Here is a 22252-nt window from a genome sequence, read left to right on the forward strand (position 1 = left end):
GAAAGAAATGATTTTTTTTTTTTTTATATTTAACTACTCACTTAACACATTTTATTTACGGTTATATGGCGTCGGACATATGGTTAAGGACCACACAGATATTGAGAGAGGAAACCCGCTGTCACCATTTCTTGGCTACTCTTTTTGATTAGCAGCAGGGAATCTTTAATATGCACTATCCCACAGACAGGATAGTACATACCACTGCCTTTGATACACCAGTTGTTCAGTAATCTGGGATAAGATAACCATTTTAATTATCCACCAAGCAGCAAGAAACAGTAATATCATCTACAACTTTATTATTTATATCTAAATGTTCGGTATTTATAATGTAGGACATTGTGTCATGATCAAACCAATGTTCATGGTCTTCCCGGTGTTTGCTATGTACTTAAAACCTTATTACAGGTTGCATAGTACCAAAGAAGAGAGTACCGTGTCAAAGTTCGACGTGCACCGTCAAATATTTACGGAGTAAAAGCAGCTGTGGGTGTGATTGGTAGTAATATGTGACATTGATTATTTGTGCAAATACTATTATCCATTGACAATAAATAAATACACTTTTATTTGTTATACAGTTGTTATGCAGTATATACCAGAGGTTGAAACTAATGCGGGGTACCCCCAAAAATGGAACTGCAATTTTCAGCAAAAATGACGGTTGCTATTAAAAACATAAATTAAATCTCTTAAATGATACGTGACCCCCCATTTTCTTGCAGCTAGATTAGATGTGAGGTGCCACACTTTCTATTGCTGTACTTCCTGGGTGTGTTGAAACGCTGCTTATATCAGTTTTATTAGTAAACGTTAACATTATCGGCAATAGGAATTGATTTGGTCTAATGGAACCTATAGACCCTTGTAAAGTGGAGGAAGCCATATTTGATACAGCCAGTGTTATCACTACCCGGCAGCTGCTGTAATTATGTTAGACACCTAACAGCCATGGTTAAAAATATGTCGTGGGCGTCGTCAAACAATTATTAATCAACATATGACCCGATCTTCCTTTATTCCAGTGATACCAGCTGTCTCTTTAGTGTCTTATTAATCAACATATGACCCGACCTTCCTTTATTCCAGTGGTACCAACTGTCTTTTTAGTGTCTTATTAATCAACATATGACCCGATCCTCCTTTATTCCAGTGCTACCAGCTGTCTCTTTAGTGTCTTATTAATCAACATATGACCCGATCTTCCTTTATTCCAGTGCTACCAGCTGTCTCTTTAGTGTCTTATTAATCAACATATGACCCGATCCTCCTTTATCTTCCTTTATTCCAACATATGGATACCAACCAACTGTCTTTTTAGTGTCTTATTAATCAACATATGTCCCGATCTTCCTTTATTCCAGTGGTACCAACTGTCTCTATAGTGTCTTATTAATCAACATATGTCCCGATCTTCCTTTTCCAGTGATACCAACTGTCTTTTTAGTGTCTTATTAATCAACATATGACCCGATCTTCCATTATTCCAGTGGTACCAGCTGTCTTTTTAGTGTCTTATTAATCAACATATGACCCTATCTTCCTTTATTCCAGTGGTACCAACTGTCTCTTTTATTCCAGTGGTACCAACTGTCTCTTTAGTGTCTTATTAATCAACATATGACCCGATCGTCCTTTATTCCAGTGGTACCAACTGTCTTTTTAGTGTCTTGTAACTAAACACGGAGTGCCTCAGTGCTATTTTTGATTTTATGATATTTAGTGAGGTCATGTGGTATAGTTTATAACTACGGTGAGTCTGTCTGACTGTCTGTCTGTCTCACTGACTGTCATTTTTGTCAATCCTGTTGTACACAAAATAAAAAATCTGATCGGTTTTACTCGTAAAATAATTGTGTCTCACTTACTTTAGTGCGCGTTCCCTAAACTGGTTGGGGCAGTGTAAACATGTTTGACAAAGCCATTACTGATATCTAATGGCAGTTACTCCACAGTATAGCCATTAACAATAAACAAGAGCGAACCCAGTGATGTTCTTTGTGTCCCAAGAAAACCACAACACATACAACGAATGTGCGGTCAATGTACACCCCCCCCCCCCCCCACACACACACACACCAAAACCCCACAAAAAAAAACAAAAACAACAAAAAACAACAACAAACAAACCAAAACAAAAAACCCCCACAAAAAAACAAACTAACCAAGAGCAACATATACGACAATATACTAAATGTACTAAATTACAATGGACGCTGGAAGATCCGCGTTTCACTTGCAATAAGGAATAGAAGGAAGGAAGGAAAGGTTTTATTTAATGACGCACTCAGCACATTTTATTTACGGTTATATGGCGTCGGACATATGGTTAAGGACCACACAGATGTTGAGGGAGGAAACCCGCTGTCGCCACTTCATGGGCTACTCTTTTCAATTAGCAGCAAGGGATCTTTTATATGCATCATCCCACAGACAGTATAGCACATACCACGGCCTTTGATGTACCAGTCGTGGTGCACTGGCTGGAGCGAGAAATAGCCCAATGGGCACACTAATGGGGATCGAACCCAAACCGACTGCGCATCAAGGGAACGTTTTACCACTGGGCTACGTCTCGCTACGCAATAGGGAATAGAACTTGTTGTTAAAGTTTAAAGTTTTTTTGGTGCTTCGAATATTTACTTATGTCCTACATGCAGTTTGTTCTTTCTTATTTTATTGTTTATAGACATTTAGGGGCGGAATTTAGATCATTCGGTTGAGTGCTCGCTTGAGATGCTAGCGTTGCAGGATCGAACCACCTCGGTGGATCCATTCAGCTACAACCAGTGCACAACAACTGGACAAAGGCCGTGGTATGTGCTTTCCTGTCTGTGGGAAAGTGCATATAAAAGATCTCTTTCTGCATTAGGAAAAATGTAGCGGGTTTCTTCTGATGATTACGTGTCAGAATTACCAAATGTTTGACATCCAGTAGCCGATAATTAATTAATCAATGTGCTTCAGTGGTGTCGGTAAACAAAACAAACTTTATAGACATTTCAAACTGTCACTTGGCGTTAAAATATCGATGATACTTCACTTCTGTAGGTACTTGTTACAAAGAAAGACATGTTTTATTTAACGACGTACTTGTTAGAAGTAAAGTTTGTTTTATTTAACGACGTCACTAGAGCACATTGATTTTTTATCTTATCATCGGCTATTGGACGTCAAACATATGGTCATTCTGACACTATTTTCAGAGGAAACCCGCTGTCGCCACATATGCTACTCTTTTTACGACAGGCAGCAAGGGATCTTTTATTTGCGCTTCCCACAGGCAGGATAGCACAAACCATGGCCTTTGTTAACCAGTTATGGATCACTGGTCGGTGCAAGTGGTTTACACCTACCCACTGAGCCTTGCGGAGCACTCACTCAGGGTTTGGAGTCGGTATCTGGATTAAAAATCCCATGCCTCGACTGGGATCCGAACCCAGTACCTACCAGCCTGTAGACCGATGGCCTGCCACGACGCCACCGAGGCCGGTTACTTGTTAGAAAGTCATTCTGCTGTATAACCGAATATGTTGAATTTTCAGCATATAACAAACATAAGCATACTCGAATACAGATTAAAATTTGAACATTTGTTGGGGTAATCCTGACGGTATTATAGATGATTATGCGCCCAGTAATAAAACGAACAAACAAACAAACAACAAACAAACAAATATATATATATATATATATATATATATATATATATATATATATATACTGAACAAAAAAAGAAACTTCCGATTTGTACATATAATATTTGTTGTGTTAAAGAATTCATTGTGTAATGAAATTATATAGGTAGTATTAGCCTTGAGCTGTATTATCAGGATTCATGAATTTTATTGATTATTTTTGCACTGTTAATCGTCGACAACGTGAAATTCAATTTGCACGTGCATGCATGGTTCGACATGTCCCGTGTAGTATTCGGTCAATTTGTTTAACTTGTCTTACTGACATTGTTGGCAATTGAACGAAAACGCTTCAAAATTTGTAAAACAGATAACGTTTTTTACATTGTAGCATTTTTAGTATGCCAAGAATACCCAATAATTTACGCGAACGGGCGATTGGCATGCTTGATGCTGGCATTTCGACAGAAGACTTTGCAAGGCATGTTGGGAGTTCTAGTCGAGCGATACGAAATCTTCGCTTAAGATTTCGAACGACAGGAAGCACCAACGACTTGCCACGTCGTGGACGTCCGCGTGTTACAACGCGTGGTCAAGACCGCTATATCATGAACACGCATTTGCGCAATCGATTCCAAACTGCCACTGCTACTGCTGCTAACACACCTGGGCTTCATAATAACCGAATCAGTGGGCAAACTGTTCGTAATCGTCTGCTGGAGAACGGTTTACATGCACGACGTCCTTACGTCGGACGCGTTTTAACGCAACGTCATCGTCTAAATCATCTTAATTGGGCACGTGTACACACTCGTTGGATACGGCGACGCTGGAATACCGTTCTTTTTTCGGATGAATCCAGATTTTCTTTACAACGTGGTAATGGCAGGGTGCGCATCTACCGTAGGAGAAATGAACGCTATGCTGACTTTTGTGTTCTTGAACGAGATCGTTTCGGGGGTGGGGGTTGTGTCATGGTCTGGGCAGCCATTGCCCATGGTTATCGTTCACCACTAGTCGTCATTGATGGCAATTTAAATGCTCAACGTTACCGCGATGACATTCTCGCTCATCACGTCATTCCTCTGTTCCATAACAACGCCAACATCTCGATTTTTCAGCATGATAATGCAACCTCTCATACAGCTAGAGACTGTAAATTTTCTTAGGACAAATAACATTGATTTCATTGATGACTGGCCCGCTAAAAGTCCTGATCTCAACCCCATCGAGCATGTCTGAGATAGTCTGGACAGACGATTGAGGCGTCGTCCCAACCCACCCGCTAACGTCAAGCGCTCATTCAGGAATGGAACAATATTCCACAGGCAGAAATCAACACTTTAGTCAATTCTATGCGCCTGCGATGCACTGCAGTGGTCAATTCAAGAGGTGGTCATACCCGTTATTAACCCCTACACTTGGTCAAAATTTCTCCCAGTTTCTGTTAACCTATGGCCATGATTTTTGCACCAAACGATGCATCATGGAACACTCTTTAAACGCATTGTTTTCATCAAGTTATGTTCAAGCAAAGTTAGCGGAAGTTTCTTATTTTGTTCAGTATATATATATATATATATATATATATATATATATATATATATATATATATATAATATATATACTCTTCAAAAAAAGAAACGCAAAAGGGTACAAATGGGTTATAACTCCGATTTTATGTTTCCTACCGGTTCATGCTTTGTGAATATAAGGTCATTGCATGTCCCAAACACATTCCCACGGTTACATTCGATAAAACGCAGCTACTGTACAATAAAGTTCCAAAATGTGAATATTCGCAAAAACGCAGCCACGTGCAAACCATGTCACCATGCACGTGCGTTGTCTGCATGTGCAACATGAACACCGACAGTATAAAAGTGCAGGGTGTTCGCTTGCCTGGCCTGTGTATCTGGCCGACAGTTGACAATCCAGGACATGCCACGTCTCAGTGAACCGCAGAGAAACAATGCCATCGGCCGACTAGACGCAGGCGAATCCAGAACGGCCGTTGCCAGGGCATTCCATGTGTCCCCAAGCACCATCTCCAGACTGTGGGACCGTTACCAGCAACATGGATCAACACGTGACCTCCCTAGATCCGGTCGACCACGGGTCACTACCCCCGGGCAGGACCGCTACATCCGGGTACGCCACCTTCGGGAACGATTGACTACTGCCACCTCCACAGCCGCAGCAATACCAGGTTTGCGCAGGATATCCGACCAGACCGTACGGAACCGCCTACGTGAGGTAGGAATTCGTGCCAGACGTCCAGTTCGAGTGGTGCCAGATTCATCGACAATGGCCTCAACTGCGATGGAGACAGGTGTGGTTCAGTGACGAGTCCCGATTTCTGCTCCGACGTCATGATGGAAAATGTCGCGTGTATAGGCGTCGTGGTGAACGTTATGCTGCAAACTGCGTGCAGGAAGTGGACAGATTCGGCGGGGGTAGTGTCATGGTGTGGGCAGCCATCTCACACACTGGCAGAACTGACCTGGTCCACGTGCAGGGCAACCTGAATGCACAGGGCTACATTGACCAGATCCTCCGGCTATGGCCAACGCCAACGCAGTGTTCCAACATGACAACGCCAGGCCTCACACAGCACGTCTCACAACGGCTTTCCTACAGAACAACAACATTAATGTCCTTCCTTAGCCATCGATATCACCGGATTTGAACCCAATTGAGCATCTATGGGACGAGTTGGACCGACGCCTCCGACAGCGACAACCACAGCCCCAGACCCTGCCCGAGCTGGCAGCAGCCTTGCAGGCCGAGTGGGCCACCATCCCCCGGGAAGTCATCCGTACTCTGGTTGCTTCAATGGGCAGGCGGTGCCAGGCAGTTGTCAACACACGCGGAGGCCACACCCGGTATTGACTCCAGATGACCTTGACCTTGGTGGTGTGTCCTATCACTTACTCACAATGGACTAGAGTGAATTGTGAACAATCCTGCAACATTTGGTAATTATCGGACTCACCATTCAATAATTAAATCAATTCTCCAAATGTTACGACAATGTGGTTTTGCGTTTCTTCTTTTGAAGAGTATATATATATATATATATATATATATATATATATATATATATATATATATATATATAAAACGATAATCAACAAACTAAACTTTAGATAGAAAATCAAACCGATGTTGTAGGAGAACACACTAGGACTCACTCACAAAACCTTGAAAGAAGGAAATGTTTTATTTAACGATGCACTCAACACATTTTATTTACGGTTAGAGTAAATGCATGTTGTTAAATGCAGGTTTTTTAGCATTGTAAATGTATGTTGTTAAATGAAAATGTTTAAGCATTGTAAATGTATGTTGTTAAATGCGTGTACGACGTAACCAGACTGTATATTCGATTCATATATGATCAAACATCAAGATGAACGTGGTTGGGCCATGTTGTTGTCTACCTTCCTAATTATTCCCCAAATATCTTCTCTTTTTTTTTTTCTCTTTTTTTTTTAATATCATACTTGCGTGAACCAAATATTAATTGCGTAAATGGTAAAGAAAATTCCATGATGGTGTAGACAGTGACATTTTGTTTTCAAACGAGTTCATTACCATGATGGTGTAGACAATGACATTTTGTTTTCAAACGAGTCCATTGTCGCTATGTTTTCGAAACCAGAATCGTGGACATCTGTTAATGATAGTACTAGCATCACAGTGCCACACGTGCGTCACATAATTAGCAGTTGTATATCAAGTCAATAAGCATTGTCCTTGGATACGTACAGAGTTCAATAGTTTATTAATGCAGAGAAAAGATAATATATGCAGCCGTAGACCTTATGGACATTTTTTGTGTGTGTTTGCGATGGCTTTAAAGGCCCAGACCCCTAGTTTTAATCCGTAAAAAAGTGGACACTAAGAAGAGTCTGTTACGTTAAAACAGGAAATATCCTTGAAAATAGACTAGAACTCTATCAATAAACCGCTACTTCTCAGACGCACGTGCGTTTTTAAAAACATGAAAAATGCTATTTGTGGTACTACAAAAACCAGGATGACCAAAATAACTTCGGTTCTACGGAAATGGATAATCTAGAGAATAAAATATAAGTAATGTTTGATTTCATTGATCATAAACGGCTCTAATAGTAAAACAAAATATGCTGTAGTATTTACAAACTAGGGTATGTCCCTTTAAAATGACGCCACAAACTAATTTCCAAATGTGTTTTATTGCCAAGGCCAAGACTCCTCGGATGTTTTTGTTGTTATACGTCTTCTGTTGACGACAATATCCGCTGCGGTGTTGTTGCCGATGGCCTTCGTAAATATTTTGTAATAACAACATGCTAACACGATTTATTGCATGAATGACATGTTGTAATAACGTTCTACACTTGCAGCTGTTCATGCAATAATATGCCCTATATTCTGTCTATATTGCTTTGACATTTTCATTGCATTGTAACTTATTTTTCGTGCTTATATTCAGTTAAGGTTCAAGCACGCACACACCTCAGCTATCTGGGCAGTCTGTCCAGGACAGTGGGTTAGTTGTTAGTTGGTTAGTGCTTAGTGAGAGAGAAGAGTGTGTAGTGGCCTTACACCTATCCACTGAGCCCTTAAGAACTCGCTCTGGATTGGAACCGGTAACGGGCTGCGAACCCTGTACCTACCAGCCTGTAGTCCGATGACTTAACCACAACACCACCGAGGCCTGTGCTTTGACATTAAGGACGAACTACACATTTGAGGTGCATGCAATGTGTTAGCAAGAAAGAAAGAAATGTTTTATTTAACGACTCTCTCAACACATTTTATTTACGGTTTATGGCGTCCGACATATGGTTAAGGACCACACAGATTTTGAGAGGAAACCCGCTGTCGCCACTACATGGGCTACTATTTCCTATTAGCAGCAAGGGATCTTTTATTTGCGCTTCCCACAGGCAGGATAGCACAAACCATGGCCTTTGCTGAACCAGTTATGGATCACTGGTCGGTGCAAGTGGTTTACACCTACCCATTGAGCCTTAAGCCCAGTTCTCACTTGAACGATTTTTCGTAGAACTGCGATGCGACTAAAAGATTGTACAGCCGTGCGATTCCCGTACGAATTACCTAACCGCCCCCCCCCCCCCCCCCCCCCCCCCCCCCCCCCCCCCCCCCTCCTCCGCCATGCGACTGCCTTTCTGCACCGGGCTCGCATACGCTCGCACGAGATTTGCACAGGTTGCACGACAGTTGCACGGAAGTCTGATGGATGTAGCACGGGAGTCGCACATCTCGGCTCCCTTAAGACTCATGTACGACTCCCGTGCGACCTATCATACTGCCGTGCAACTGCTGTGCAACATCTATGCGACCAATGCGAACTGTGCGAACCTAGAGACAGCCGTACGATAATTTTAAACATTTGAAAAATGTCGCACCGGCATGCGACATGTCCGAAATACACACGACACCCCTACAACGTGTGCGAATCATCAACATACTGCCGTGCGACTCCCGCACGCCCTGTACGATTTGGTGGTCGCACGGAATTCGCGTAGAAAATCGTTCAAGTGAGAACGGGTTTTTACGGAGCACTCAGTCAGGGTTTGGAGTCGGTATCTGGATTAAACATCCCATGCCTTGACTGGGATCCGAACCCAGTACCTACCAGCCTGTAGACCGATAGCCTAACCACTACGCCACCGAGGCCGGTGCAATGTGTTAGCGACAGTAAGATGCCTGTATATTTCTACAAAATATGGTCATGTTTGTTGCGAGTGCGAGTGCAAGTGCGAATAATTTGTACATACTCATATACCACTAGAGTTTCGAGCATGTCCGTCCCGGGGCCTGTCTCTGGGTAGCTAGGGGCTTGTTCCGGGACAGAAAAAAAATTAAGCGGACAATTTTGAAATTTACATCCAAAAGTTAAATAGCGGGCCTTTAAGATTTTGATGCGCATCTCTAATTAATGTAATTAATAAAGAAAATTCATGTTTGTTGCGTACATAATCAGGTAGGTATAACCAGATAAGCCATGACTTCAGATTCACCAGTAAGTCATGCATTTCAAATCTACAAAGTGTGTGATGTAGTAAGAAATTGAAACAATGGCCAACTGATGGGATTACTGAACAGCGGAAAGCGATGTACATACATTTTGTACAATGAGAAAACAATAATTCATTAAATGTTAACGATTGAAGAAACATTGAGTACTCGGAATGGAATGATGGTGGTTAAGATGGTGGTGCTATGAGTGTATACGCATCATTGTTGCGAACGTTTGTTAAAGAAAAACACCACAATAGTTAAGTGTTGATGTTCCAATGATACCGTAGATTATAATCTATTGATGTAAATGTTGAGACATAAACCATACCAAAAGTAGGACAAAAATGACGTGCATTTTCGTCCTTGTGTGTTTGTGTGTGTGTGTGTGGGGGGGGGGGGGGGGGGGAGATAAAAGCACCCCTTCCGCAATTAAACCTGCATATCTGCCTCTTATTTTACATAGTACTTCCTGACAGCTACATGGCCTAAACCGTTAACATGTTATTTGTTGTAAAACCACGGCCCTGTCATCTAATCTCAATGTGTATTCCTTAGGCTGGTGCATTGGACTATAGTTAATCCCGTATATTCCTGTCACAGATATTGTCTGTGCATCAGTAACCATGGAAATGAAGCTATATGGTTCAGCAGCCTGTTGCTGAATATTGCTAATTACAATTTCATTATCTGCTGGGCAACCTCTCAGTAAGAAGTGATGCTGTTGCACACACAAAAATATTTTACTTACTTGCTTGCTTTTCGGTAGTTATTTAGTTTTATACATACGTAATTATATATATATATATATATATATATATATATATATATATATATATATATATATATATATATATATATATACTCTTCAAAAAAAAAAAGAAACTTGACATTGGTTTTCAAAGTTTAATAAAAAAAACAATAACAACTGGTAGACATGATACAAACATCCAAAGATCAAGACGCCATGTGTGACATAGGGGTGGGCAAAATGTCAGTATTGGTTATGACCACCACATCCCCTGGTGACATCTTACCAACAGCGACGCATGGAAGCAATCAAACGTTGCACAACACGTTGTGGAATGTTCTGCCACTCATGCTGTAGGGCCGTAAGAAGTTGCGGAAGTGTCTGGGGTGGTCGATTCCTCCGGCGCACACGCTGATCCAGTGCATCCCATAGATGTTCTATTGGGTTTAAATCCGGCGAACGGGCAGACCAAGATAATGTCTGGACGTTGTTGCGCTGCAGAAACTCCTGACTAACACGTGCAGCATGTGATGTTCATGTGCGGAATGACGTGATGCTCAGAATCTCGTATCGATATCTGATGCCCGCCAGTGCACCTGCCACACGCACAAGAGCCGTCCTACCACCATGATGGATTCCTGTCCACACCATGACACTGCCACCACCACCACCAAAACGGTCGACTTGTTGCACGCAGTTTGGAGCATACCGTTCCCCTCGACGTATATAGACACGTGTCCGTCCATCAGCACGTGACAGGAGGAAACGAGACTCATCTGAGAACAAACAGTCCTGCACCTGGCATGTGTCCATCTCACCCTCTTCTGACACCACTGCAGATACTCCGCTAAGTGATGTGGGATCAAAACGTTACGTCGCACTGGTCTTCTAGGGAAAATACCTGCCTCCCTCAGCCGATTACGAACTGTCTGGCCAGAAACTCGGCGTAGTCCAGGGATTTGTGTCGCTGTGGTTGTTGCTGTTGTGGTTCGATTTCGAAGATGACACACCCGGATGTATCGATCTTGAGCGGCGGTGGTTACTCTGGGATGACCTGACCTGACCTGCCCATCAAGCAGAGATGGTATGTCTGGAGACGCCAAACTGCCTTGCCATAGCTTGTTGAGTTGCCCTTGCTTGCAATCTCCCAATGGCATTATTGCGTTGAGCTGACATCAATCTTGGCATTATTGGTTACCTACAGTGTCCTTGTGCGGTCTGTTTGAATCACTGCTGATGTGGCCTTTTATGCCCCACCAATGGAGGGTTCGGCATGCAAAGTTACAGAACTTCATGATGCACGTGCTTCTCTGAGGATTGCGCTTTTGCGTTTCAGTACAAACGTTGACTATGGCTACGTTTATGCGAATCGAACGTGTTTTATAGTGTTTTTGTATCATTCGCTCACTTACTTGATTGTCTTTACCATATCTTTGATTCTGTAAAAACAGTCCGATAGCATTATTTTTACAAATAAAGTTTCTTTTTTATGAAGAATATATATTATAACAGAGAGAGAGAGAGAGAGAGAGAGAGAGAGAGAGAGAGAGAGAGAGAGAGAGAGAGAGAGAGAGAGAGAAAAGAATCTGAAATATTTGCGTGTCGCCCCATAAACACAACTCATAGGCATAGTGCCCCCCCCCCCCCCCAATATAATATCCTCTCCTCACGATATCATTTTTCATTTCAACTTATTTTCGTGCTTATATCCAATTAAGGTTCAAGCACGCTGTCCTGGACAGTGGGTTAGTAGTTAGTGGTTAGTGAGAGAGAAGAGGGTATAGTGGTCTTACGCTTACCCATTGAGCCCCTAAGAACTCCCTCTGGGTTGGAGCCGGTACCTGGCTTCGAACCATGTACTTACCAGCCTATAGTCCGATGGCTTAACCACTGCGCCACCGAGGTCGGTCTCGCGATATCTGTATTGCTGTTTATCAAAACGTGACTTGATGTATATTTTTGTACACACGTGTGGAGTTTGCTGACTCATCGTTTATGATTCGTGACACAATCATACATTTGAACCATAAATTATGAAGGTCTTTTCCTATTTGTCTGTTGCAGGTCGGGACACGAAACTAACTTCAATGTGACGAAAATGCGAATTGAGTTTACCATTTGTACAGTTTTTGTTGTTCTTCTACCTTTATGGATCGCAGACGAAGGTAACGTTCGGTGTTTATGATTATGAAAATAGTAATAATAATAACGGTGATGATGGTATGACGATAACTTGTTTTTACTTGTGTCTGTATAATTAATGTCCATGCAATATACTTAGAAGGACATACCCTAGTTTTTAAACACTTGAGACATAGTGTTCACTATTAGAGCCGTTTATGATCACTGAAATCAAACATTACTTATATTTATTGTTTAGATAATCCATTTTCGTATAAACGAAGTGTTTCTGGTCATCCTGGTGTTTCTAATATCACAAAATGCATTTTTCATATTTTTAAAAACGCACGTGCGTCTGAAAAATAACCGTTATGGGAGTCGAGTTTTAGTTTATTTTTAACGATATTTTACATTTTCAACGTCACAGATTCTGTTTTCACTCTTTGGTAACGTTATTTCCCACAGTATTATGTCGATTTTTGACGGGCTTTTCTTGCTATTACTTAAAACCGCATTTGGAGCCAAACTGCCATCGCGCATGAACTAGGACGTGCATTCTGATTTCAATTTAAAGATGCCCCTTATTTCGGTATCAACTATAGGCCTACCCACCTTTTCTGTGCAATCTATGCTTTATAAAAGCCGCATCGCCGTATCAATTCTGAAACTTTGTTCTAATCAGACACCGATTTTAAAAAACCAAAACATTTTGCCTAACATCAGATAATACAGGCGCGTGTATAGGGGTGGGTTTCGGGGATTAAACCCCTGCTCAAGCAAATTTTCTTTTGTTTATTTTTTTCAAATTTTCCGGGGAAGCAATCTACCCCCATATCTTGTAAATTTGGCTCGCCACAATCTAGACACCCCCACCCCACCCCCACCCATGCGCTAAAATATTTGCGCACACGCTTGTAACAATATTCTATTCTCTTCTCATTTTAGATTTGCAAATAAATTAATGTAACATCGTCGCACATAATATAATTATTAATTTTGGAGTGGGTTTAGAAAATTTGGGAAACTTTTGCTCAATTCTCTTGATTTTAATAGCAATAAAATGTTTCAATCAGTCAGTTATCTCAAAACTAAATAACATTGCGAGATTTTGTTTAGCAGCTGCAAAAAAAAATTCCGGCTACTGTGTTGCATGTTAGACGTATCGCCTTGGGCTTTGCACCTCTGGTATATCTTTGTTTTATGAGCAACCGTCGTCTGAACTGTCATTCACTCCCGTGCAATGACCAACCATTGACCTTGACCAGTTTGCATTTGCCTTAGGCGGCAGACATGAACATGAATCTTTTTACAGTCGTTTTCATTTATTTTTATGCTTGTAACCAGTTACGGTTCAAGCACGCTATGATGGGTTCACGCCTCAGTTTTTTCAACTGTCTTACAAAAAAGGCAGTATAAGATAGCTGCTGCTGCTTAGTGGGTATTGATTTTTTTTTTTTTTTTTTTTGGGGGGGGGGGGGGGGGTAACACCTCGCCACTAATTTGAGCACTCATGTTCATGGAATGTATACTCAAAGGCAAAAGTTATTGTGACATGCATTGTTTAGAGTAATAAATTTGTGAATGGATGTATGGATGTAAACCAGAGAAAATGTGCATGAAACAGCTCAAAGAAATGCAACCAAGAAGTTGTTGCAGCGATTGCATGCTTTGTGCAAGAAACATGGAATATTCGGGAGAAATCCTGTCCAGTGTTCACAATAAAAGGCCAGACATTCATTCGCAAATCATTGCCACTCTGTGCAGCCTTCAGACAGGGGTTCTAGAATTTTTTTTTTAATTCACTTGCCATAGGGCCAGTGGATTTGAAAATTCACTGGCTATGGTGAAAAATTCACTTGCCCAATTTTAACTGTTGATAAAACAAACAAAAACCCAGTAAATTAAAATAATTAACTTTTTATTGTCCATTTTTCATACCGAGATCATGTTTAATCAATTTGTCAATTTACACAACAGATAGGCTCATTGGGCATGCATTATGGTTTGTTTAGAAAAATCGGCAAATAATTTTCATCAGTTTAGAATAAAGTTACCGTACCTATTAAAATTTTAAAATAATTGTTTCCACTAAAACCACCTAAGTTATAAAAAAATAATCCATGTTACCGAGATATTACAACAATTAACAGCATTATTTATTTATGAATGGGAACTTGCCCCCCACCCACCCCCTCAAAAAACAAAAAGAGAAAAGAAACAATTAAGTTTACCGTGCCCATATACCACTAGGGTTTCAAACACGCCCATCCCGAGTCCGACCTCCGATAAGATCGGTGGCCTTACCCAGGATGGGGGGGGGGGGGGGGGGGGGGGTAGAATTGCAAATGAGCCAAACATAAAAAGAATTGACTGCTCGGCCGAATATTTATATAATTTGGAGCATTTTAGAAGGACAGTCCAAAATTAAATGAGAGAAAGAAGAGAGGATCGGACTATTTGGGTGCACAGCTTATAGGGACGAGATGGGTTGCATCCCGTCAAGAAAACCCCTAGATTGCCAGTCATTAGATTTTGAAGGTGCAGTGCTGTACTGAAATACAGATCTTGAGGCGCGGATCCGTCTGAACGAGAGAGAGTATCAGATTAGGATATATTCCAGTCGTCATGGGTTGGTATAGTGGTGCGGACGGGCCCGACTCCGGAAGATACGAGATGGTATCATTATAAAGCAAAGTAAAGTCTAGAAAAGAGTAGTAGGGGCCGACCCCGCTTCCTATTTCTTCTTAGAGTGGGGCGGTCAATTTTCCAGTGCTGCTAGGACAGTCTCGAACATGTAGAGACTAAACGCGAACAACCGTGGCGTTCTGCAGGATGGCCGTCATACGAGTCACGAAAAAACAAGTCGACATAGTCAGACGGAGAAATAACGTGGCGGCAAGGAATTTCGCGAAAAAAGAATCCAACCTGGTGGTACAGGCTGTCGATACGAGAAGCGTTCCAGCGTTCAAGCAGTTCTAATGGCCGTATACATCCCAGTAGAAAACTTCATTTCGCTGACAAAAATAACGAAAGGAAGAATCCCCAAGTCGAGCACACGAAAGCACGTGAAGAGCGCACACGCGAAACAAACACGTCTTACCCCGTCGAGATCCAGACTGGGAATGTCATGACAGATGGCGAGTCATAGGGATGCTTGAATCTGGGACCTCGCAGCGTGACGTCGCACGTCAATTCAACGTCCACAGAAACACCATATGGCACTTATGGCAACGATATCAATAAAACAACCAGGTCAGGGACCGTCCCCGTAGTGGCCGACCACCCCTCGCCAAATCCTCCAACATCATTGCAGGAACTCCGGCTGATCCTTCCTCAGATCTGGAATGGCATTCCTAGGAACTTTCTCCAGTGTTTAGAGGCCTCAATGAGACGACGGTGCCAGGCCTGTATCATTGCTCAAGGTGGACACACTCGCTACTGACTATGTGAACTTCGCTCTGGGCCCCCTCCAGTGATGTCGCTCATTTGCATATGGCAGGTGCGCCCTTTTTATGGACTATTGCTCGTTTCCATACCTTTGGACATTTCTCTTTCCATGTTATAACGTTTCATACACGGCAGTAAAAACTTATCATCAGTTATCTTTGTCTTTTGTGTGTCACATTAACTTTTGACTTTTAGTATACTTGAAACTATATTTGTTGTACTATGATAGTAATAAGAATTGTGTTTTAGTCGTAGATTTACGTTTACGTGCAAAACTACGTGTACGATGTTGAGTGAAATTGGGCCCAGAATTACGAAATGTATGGCCGATGATTAATAATACATTAATGTACTCTTGTGGTGTCGTTAAACAAACCTAACTTTAAAAAAATATAATCATGAACCTGTACTGGGAAACGAACCCAGCTCAGCAAGTCTGACTACATGTATATTATATTATATGCTATATACATATAGATAGACTTGTTGAACTGCCGTAAAAATTGCTACAAGTCACTGTGGTGTAGAACAGGGAAACTGACAATCGTAGTGTATCAGTGAATATCTCAATGACAAAACGTTTCAAATTTACAATATCACAACAACTTTTGTGCAGTACCAAATTTATGAAACTTAAAAGTAGAAAACCCAACTCACGAAGGGAATCACCTAACCTAACTAGTTGGGGACGGGGGAGGGGGCGCAACCCCCCCCCCCCCCTCCCCCCAAAAAAAAAATCAGATTAAAATTAGCTCTACTGGTCTACCAGTAGATCTAACAGCATTGCGTGGACTCCCATGTTCAGGTGACATTTCATCTATAAATAACAATTTAAATATCGACCAATTACACTTTGCCTTTTATAGCGTCATTCGGGAGCATATAAATTCTAAAAATATCAGGCGAGACTATTTATGCAATAGGCGAACTTGTTGGTCTATTTCAACATTGAAAACGAAAAAAAAAAAAAAGGGGGGGGGGGGGGGAGTGCAGTAATAAATTCTGGATTGTATACTAGTATAAACAGATTTTATGGCTATACCATCACGATTTGTTTGGGGTTTTTCGTCTTGAAAGGAATTTTATATAAAGTTTTATATTGAAATTAGTTCACCCGAATCATTTCGTATACCCTCGGCATAATCCCGAATGTTTTCAAATTCTTTTCTAATCACTGGCATGATTTTGCAAGTAAGGTTTTGATTGGTCGAATGAAAGGTCAACTGGACATGAGCTCCAACGGGGTGCTGTTAGATCCACAGGTAATAGTAATTAACCAGTGGAGCTAATTTTAATTAGATTGACCAAAAAGAAAAAGAAAAAAAAAGGACACCTTAAACCACTGCTTTGCCGCACCCCCTGACTGGTCGAAAACGTGAACTGGGGCCTAGTTCACTAAACTGTAGTAACTTTGCGATATGCAAAAAAGAAAAGTGGTTTAAGAGAGACATCGGTTTGTGAATTATTCCCCTGGTCAGTACTTCTGCCAGAAAGAAATTTTTGGGTGTAGCGCTATGAAATTGAATATTTACAATGTGTGTGCTTAATGCAACGGCAGTCGATAAGGGGTAGGGGGGGGGGGGGGTGGCCTCCCCGCAGTAAGAAAATGGCAGAAACATTGCTGGTTTATTTTTGTACCCATGATGTCTGTTTGGTGTGTGTGTGGGGGGGGGGGGGGGGGGGAGGGGAGGTGCAGTCCCGATCCGGCACTGTTGTGATCTTTCCTTAAAAGCTTACGATTTGCATTAACCATAGTTTGACTCCCAATAGTCGATGTATTTTTCGTGCTGGGGTGTCGTTAAACATCTATTCTATGCCATTCCTAAAACGGCAGGTATACAATTACTATTAGGCCTAATCACTCGTCTCTTTCTGTTGCAGTTCAATGCCGACTGTGCCAGCAATGTGGAGATAGCGGGCGATACAAAGCCTGCAAATATGGCAGAGTAGAGCCTACGCTGTGCAAGGACAACCAGACGTATTGCGCCACCTTTGCTGTCTCAATGGATAAAAGTATATATCATGCAACCATTCTTCCGCTGACCCTGGGGGTGGGATGTAGCTCAGTGGTACAGCGCTCGCCTGATGCGCGATCGATCTAGGATCGATTCCCGTCAGTGGGCCCATTGGACTATTTCTCGTTCCAGCCAGTGCTCCACAACTGGTGTAACAAAGGCCGTGGTATGTACAGTCCTGTCTGTGGGATGGTGCATATAAAAGCTCCCTTGCTGCTAATCGAAAAGAGTAGTGGCGACAGCGGGTTTCCTCTTTCAATATCTGTGTGGTCCTTAACAATATGTCCGACGCCATATAACCGTAAATAAAATGTGTTGAGTGCATCGTTAAATAAACCTTTTTTTTTCTCTTCCTTTGACCCTAAACCTCGCAATATTAACACGATATCAAAACGTACTGGGGAGTTGTCTGGTCTGGACCTGGTGAGTTGAAGGTCGAATATGAACCTAGCGGACCCTTTAGTCTATATTTATTCCTGGACACCAATAGTCCATCCCATTCTCCTACGAAAATACTAGTTTTGTGTGCAGTTTAGAAAACAATCGTCTCGGAAATAAATAACTTGTAGTAAATTCCATAGTATGCATAGTATGGAAGGACTATAAGAACAGCCCGATATTGTACTGTGAAAAATTGATTTAGCCTCAGTGGGGGAAGGGATGTGGATTCGTTCAAACCTCGAAACCACCCATCACACGCCCCTGGCGTAATAACCTCATATTTTATATGTCTCAAGCCATTAACATGGTAGTTAACTCTTGACTCACAAAGTGAGCACATCTTAATACAGTTCAGCTTGCTTGCTTTTTTTTTCTTTCTTTGTTCCTTTCTTCCTTGTCTCCACCGTCCTATATTTAAAACGTTTGCACGCACCCGTACACCGCCTTGTGTAAACTTGAATGGCCATTTAAGGGACTGTGAGTCCTATACGAAAACTGACATTTTAATAAATGGAGAAACACTGATCACCAAACACTACAAATAACACATCGTTTTCAAACGATAATAGATATGGAACTACATATAAGACGAAACATTACGCAGTTTAACTTTTATTTTCAAACCCCTTTCGTGAAATGATATTAATGGCATGTTTCGTTTTTCACAGATGCGGGGCCATACATCGCCAGAAGTTGTACGAGTTTCAATGGTTCCATATGCAATGTTAAGACACTCTTCGACGGTCGTTCGGTGGCGATTTGCCGGAAGTCATGTGACACAGATGGGTGCAACCAAGGAGAATGGGAGATCTAGGATGATGATGATGTAGATGATGATGACATAGTTGATGATGATGATGATGTAGATGCATGTGGCAGAGACGTCTCGACGATACCCAGTAGAGAATGGTTTCCCTTCATGCCGGGGTGTCGTTAAACATTTATTTCCTCATTTGTGAAAACGAAAACAAAAAATGCAGTTTTGACCTACATCTTGGATCGATGGAGATTTGCGTTTAGGACCGGAGAATAACGAGCTGATTGAGAGCACAGCGATGGTTAGACAGTTACTTTGGGAATGGTCTTAAGTGATATAGATTTTCATTGGTAGTCAAATGGTTAAAATCCATTAAGCAACCGAAGGATACTATAAGCTGTACTAAAATTGCATTACGCCTTGGTGCCTTTATTTGAATAAACTCGAGTCGAGATGAAAACCCATTTTCGATGGACCGTATGGAATTGCAGCAACCAATGTTTGATGCCTGCGCAACACCTATTAATTATCTCTGGGATTTAGATCACGTGCAAGAGAGACATGACATACAGGGCAGAATAATGAAAACCAGCATGCGATCGCTGATAAACAATTTATTTATCCTGTTCTATGAAGCAGTGAACAAAAAAATTAAGTAATATTCAACATTTTGAAAGCTGTATATTGCTTTCCTCTCTGGTATTAATGATATGTTTGTGCATCACTGCTGTCTGACAAGGGACATAACCAGTATGTTATCAGGCAAGGGACATAATCGGCATCAGATATCTGGTAATGGACTTCATCGATATCTGATATCAAGCACGTGACTTAATCGATATCTCATATCAAGCAGAGGATATAATGATTAGCTGATATCACGCAAAGAGCGAAATGGGTATTTTAGCTATATTTATTAGAGGGAGCCAGTTTACGTGCGTGCGTATAATAATAATAAATGATGTATTAATACAGAATGCATGCAGTTGCCAGAGTATGTGAGGAGAACCGGAACTGAAAAAGCAATCCAGCTAACTCATATTACATCTAATACTTAATAATCTCAATCAATCATCATACTAAAAGTATTTCTGTGCATATATCAAAACCAGTCATCATTAACCAAAAATACGTCCATGACAAAAGTAATCATTTTAATCATAAATATATCTACGTCAATGTATGTATGTATATATATATATATATATATATATATATATATATATATATATATATATATGTGTGTGTGTGTGTGTGTGTGTGTGTGTGTGTGTGTGTGTGTGTGTATAGGCTAGGCCTATATTAGTGTTGCAGACTTTCGTTTAAAAAAAATGGAGTCGTCAACATTGTCGAGAAAAGGGGAAATCGCGTTTATCAAAATTTTCTATGAGGAATTGCACTTCTAAACGTGATATACTAACAAATTGATACCCATTTATAACCTACATACATGTATGTAATATATTTTTTTAGATTTAATGTCATGTGTTTTCGAAACAATTCACTAATACAGTAATAAGAAATATAATAAGGAATAAGCCTCAAAATAGAGGCAAGGCATTTTGATGGGGCGCACGTGCGCGATTGCGCCTCTCAAAAATGAAAGTCTGTGTTCCTATTCCACACATTCACTTTGATTCACAAGAAGGTAGATCGCCTGTCTCAGAGAGGTGGATTTTTTTTTCACGTCATTAACAATGTACATGCACTAAATAAAATGTATTTAATATATAAATATGATTTGTTCTTTTGTTACACAAACAGAAATGGTTATATGTAAGAGTGGTAAAGTATGGAACAGGTTTTCGCCTAAGGTATGATGTGTAGGATTTAAAACCCCCCAAAAAACAACAACCCAACTCTGTTAATAGACCCATATGGTTATTTCCTTTTCAGCCAGTGGCATGTAATAAAAAATTCGAAAAACCACAAACAAAACACAACATACAAAAAACAACAATAAAACCCCCCACCACAAAAACAAACAAAAAACGAAACAAAGCAGAACATGAAAGAAAGCAATGTTTTATTTAACGACGGTGTCAGACATGGTTAAGGACCAAACATATTTTGAGAGGAAACCCGCTGTCGCCACTACATGGGCTACTCTTTCTGATTAGCAGCAAGGGATCTTTTATTTGCGCTTCCCACAGGCAGGATAGTACAAACCATGGCCTTTGTTGAACCAGTTATGGATCACTGGTCGGTGCCTTGCGGAGCACTCACTCAGGGTTTGGAGTCGGTATCTGGATTAAAAATCCCATTCCTCGACTGGGACCCGAACCCATTACCTACCAGCCTGTAGACCGATGACCTAACCACGACGTCACCGAGGCCGGTAGCAGAAGAAGTTAAATATTGTCCGTTTTATAGGTTACTTTATGACAGTGAGTTCAGAAGCTACAAATATTCAACTAATTTTGCTTTTTAGACCTCGAACCATAAACGTTACGAGTACTTTTTATTTAGTCAAATGCAATTTAATAAGTGATGAATATACAACTATACTTCTTCGGGTACAGGGGAGGGATTTAGCTCAGTTGGTTGAGCGCTCACCTGTGGTGCATGCGTCGCAGGATCGAACCACCTCGGTGGATCCATTCAGTTGATTGGGTTGTTCTTCCAACATCTGCACCACAACTGGTCAAACGCCGCGGTATGTGCTTTCCTGTTTGTGAGAAAATACCTCTGATGACTACGAGTCAGAAGTACCAAATGTTTGACATCCAATGTGCTCTAGTGGTGTCGTTGAACAAAACCAAACTTTCTTCAGGTACCAGCTTGGCAGATCCTTACCTAGCCTACAATATATGGACTGGGAGGCAGCGGTGGGATAAAAAAAACAAAAAAACAACAGAAAAGAGATTCAGGACCGTTGGGGCAATCGTGCGAGATGCGATGCCAGTACCAAAACGTTTGACACTAAATAATCGTTTTAAATGTGCTGAGGTGTCAAACAAAATGAATATTCCTTTCCTTTCATTTAGTGTCCATTCCAATGCTTAAAAGGATCACCTGCTAACAGTTTTCAGAAGTACATGAACAG

The 22252-nt window shown here is 41.2% G+C and overlaps 1 protein-coding gene across 4 annotated transcripts in view; it reads left to right on the forward strand.

The window, feature by feature from the left end:
* The window catches only part of LOC121368995, a 125419-nt gene extending 104478 nt beyond the window's left edge, over positions 1 to 20941 (forward strand). For all 4 annotated transcript variants that reach the window (XR_005957540.1, XR_005957539.1, XR_005957541.1 and 1 more), the window contains 3 exons: positions 12490 to 12590; positions 17875 to 18006; positions 19118 to 20941. Coding sequence is in view for 1 of the 4 variants with exons in the window: in XM_041493781.1 (XP_041349715.1) it covers positions 12524 to 12590; positions 17875 to 18006; positions 19118 to 19263 (345 nt within the window). In the remaining 3 variants the exon portion in view is untranslated. The remainder of the gene's footprint in view (positions 1 to 12489; positions 12591 to 17874; positions 18007 to 19117) is intronic.
* Positions 20942 to 22252: the final 1311 nt, after the last annotated feature.

Source organism: Gigantopelta aegis, chromosome 3, assembly GCF_016097555.1.
Source record: "Gigantopelta aegis isolate Gae_Host chromosome 3, Gae_host_genome, whole genome shotgun sequence".
Lineage (NCBI taxonomy): Eukaryota > Metazoa > Mollusca > Gastropoda > Neomphalida > Peltospiridae > Gigantopelta > Gigantopelta aegis.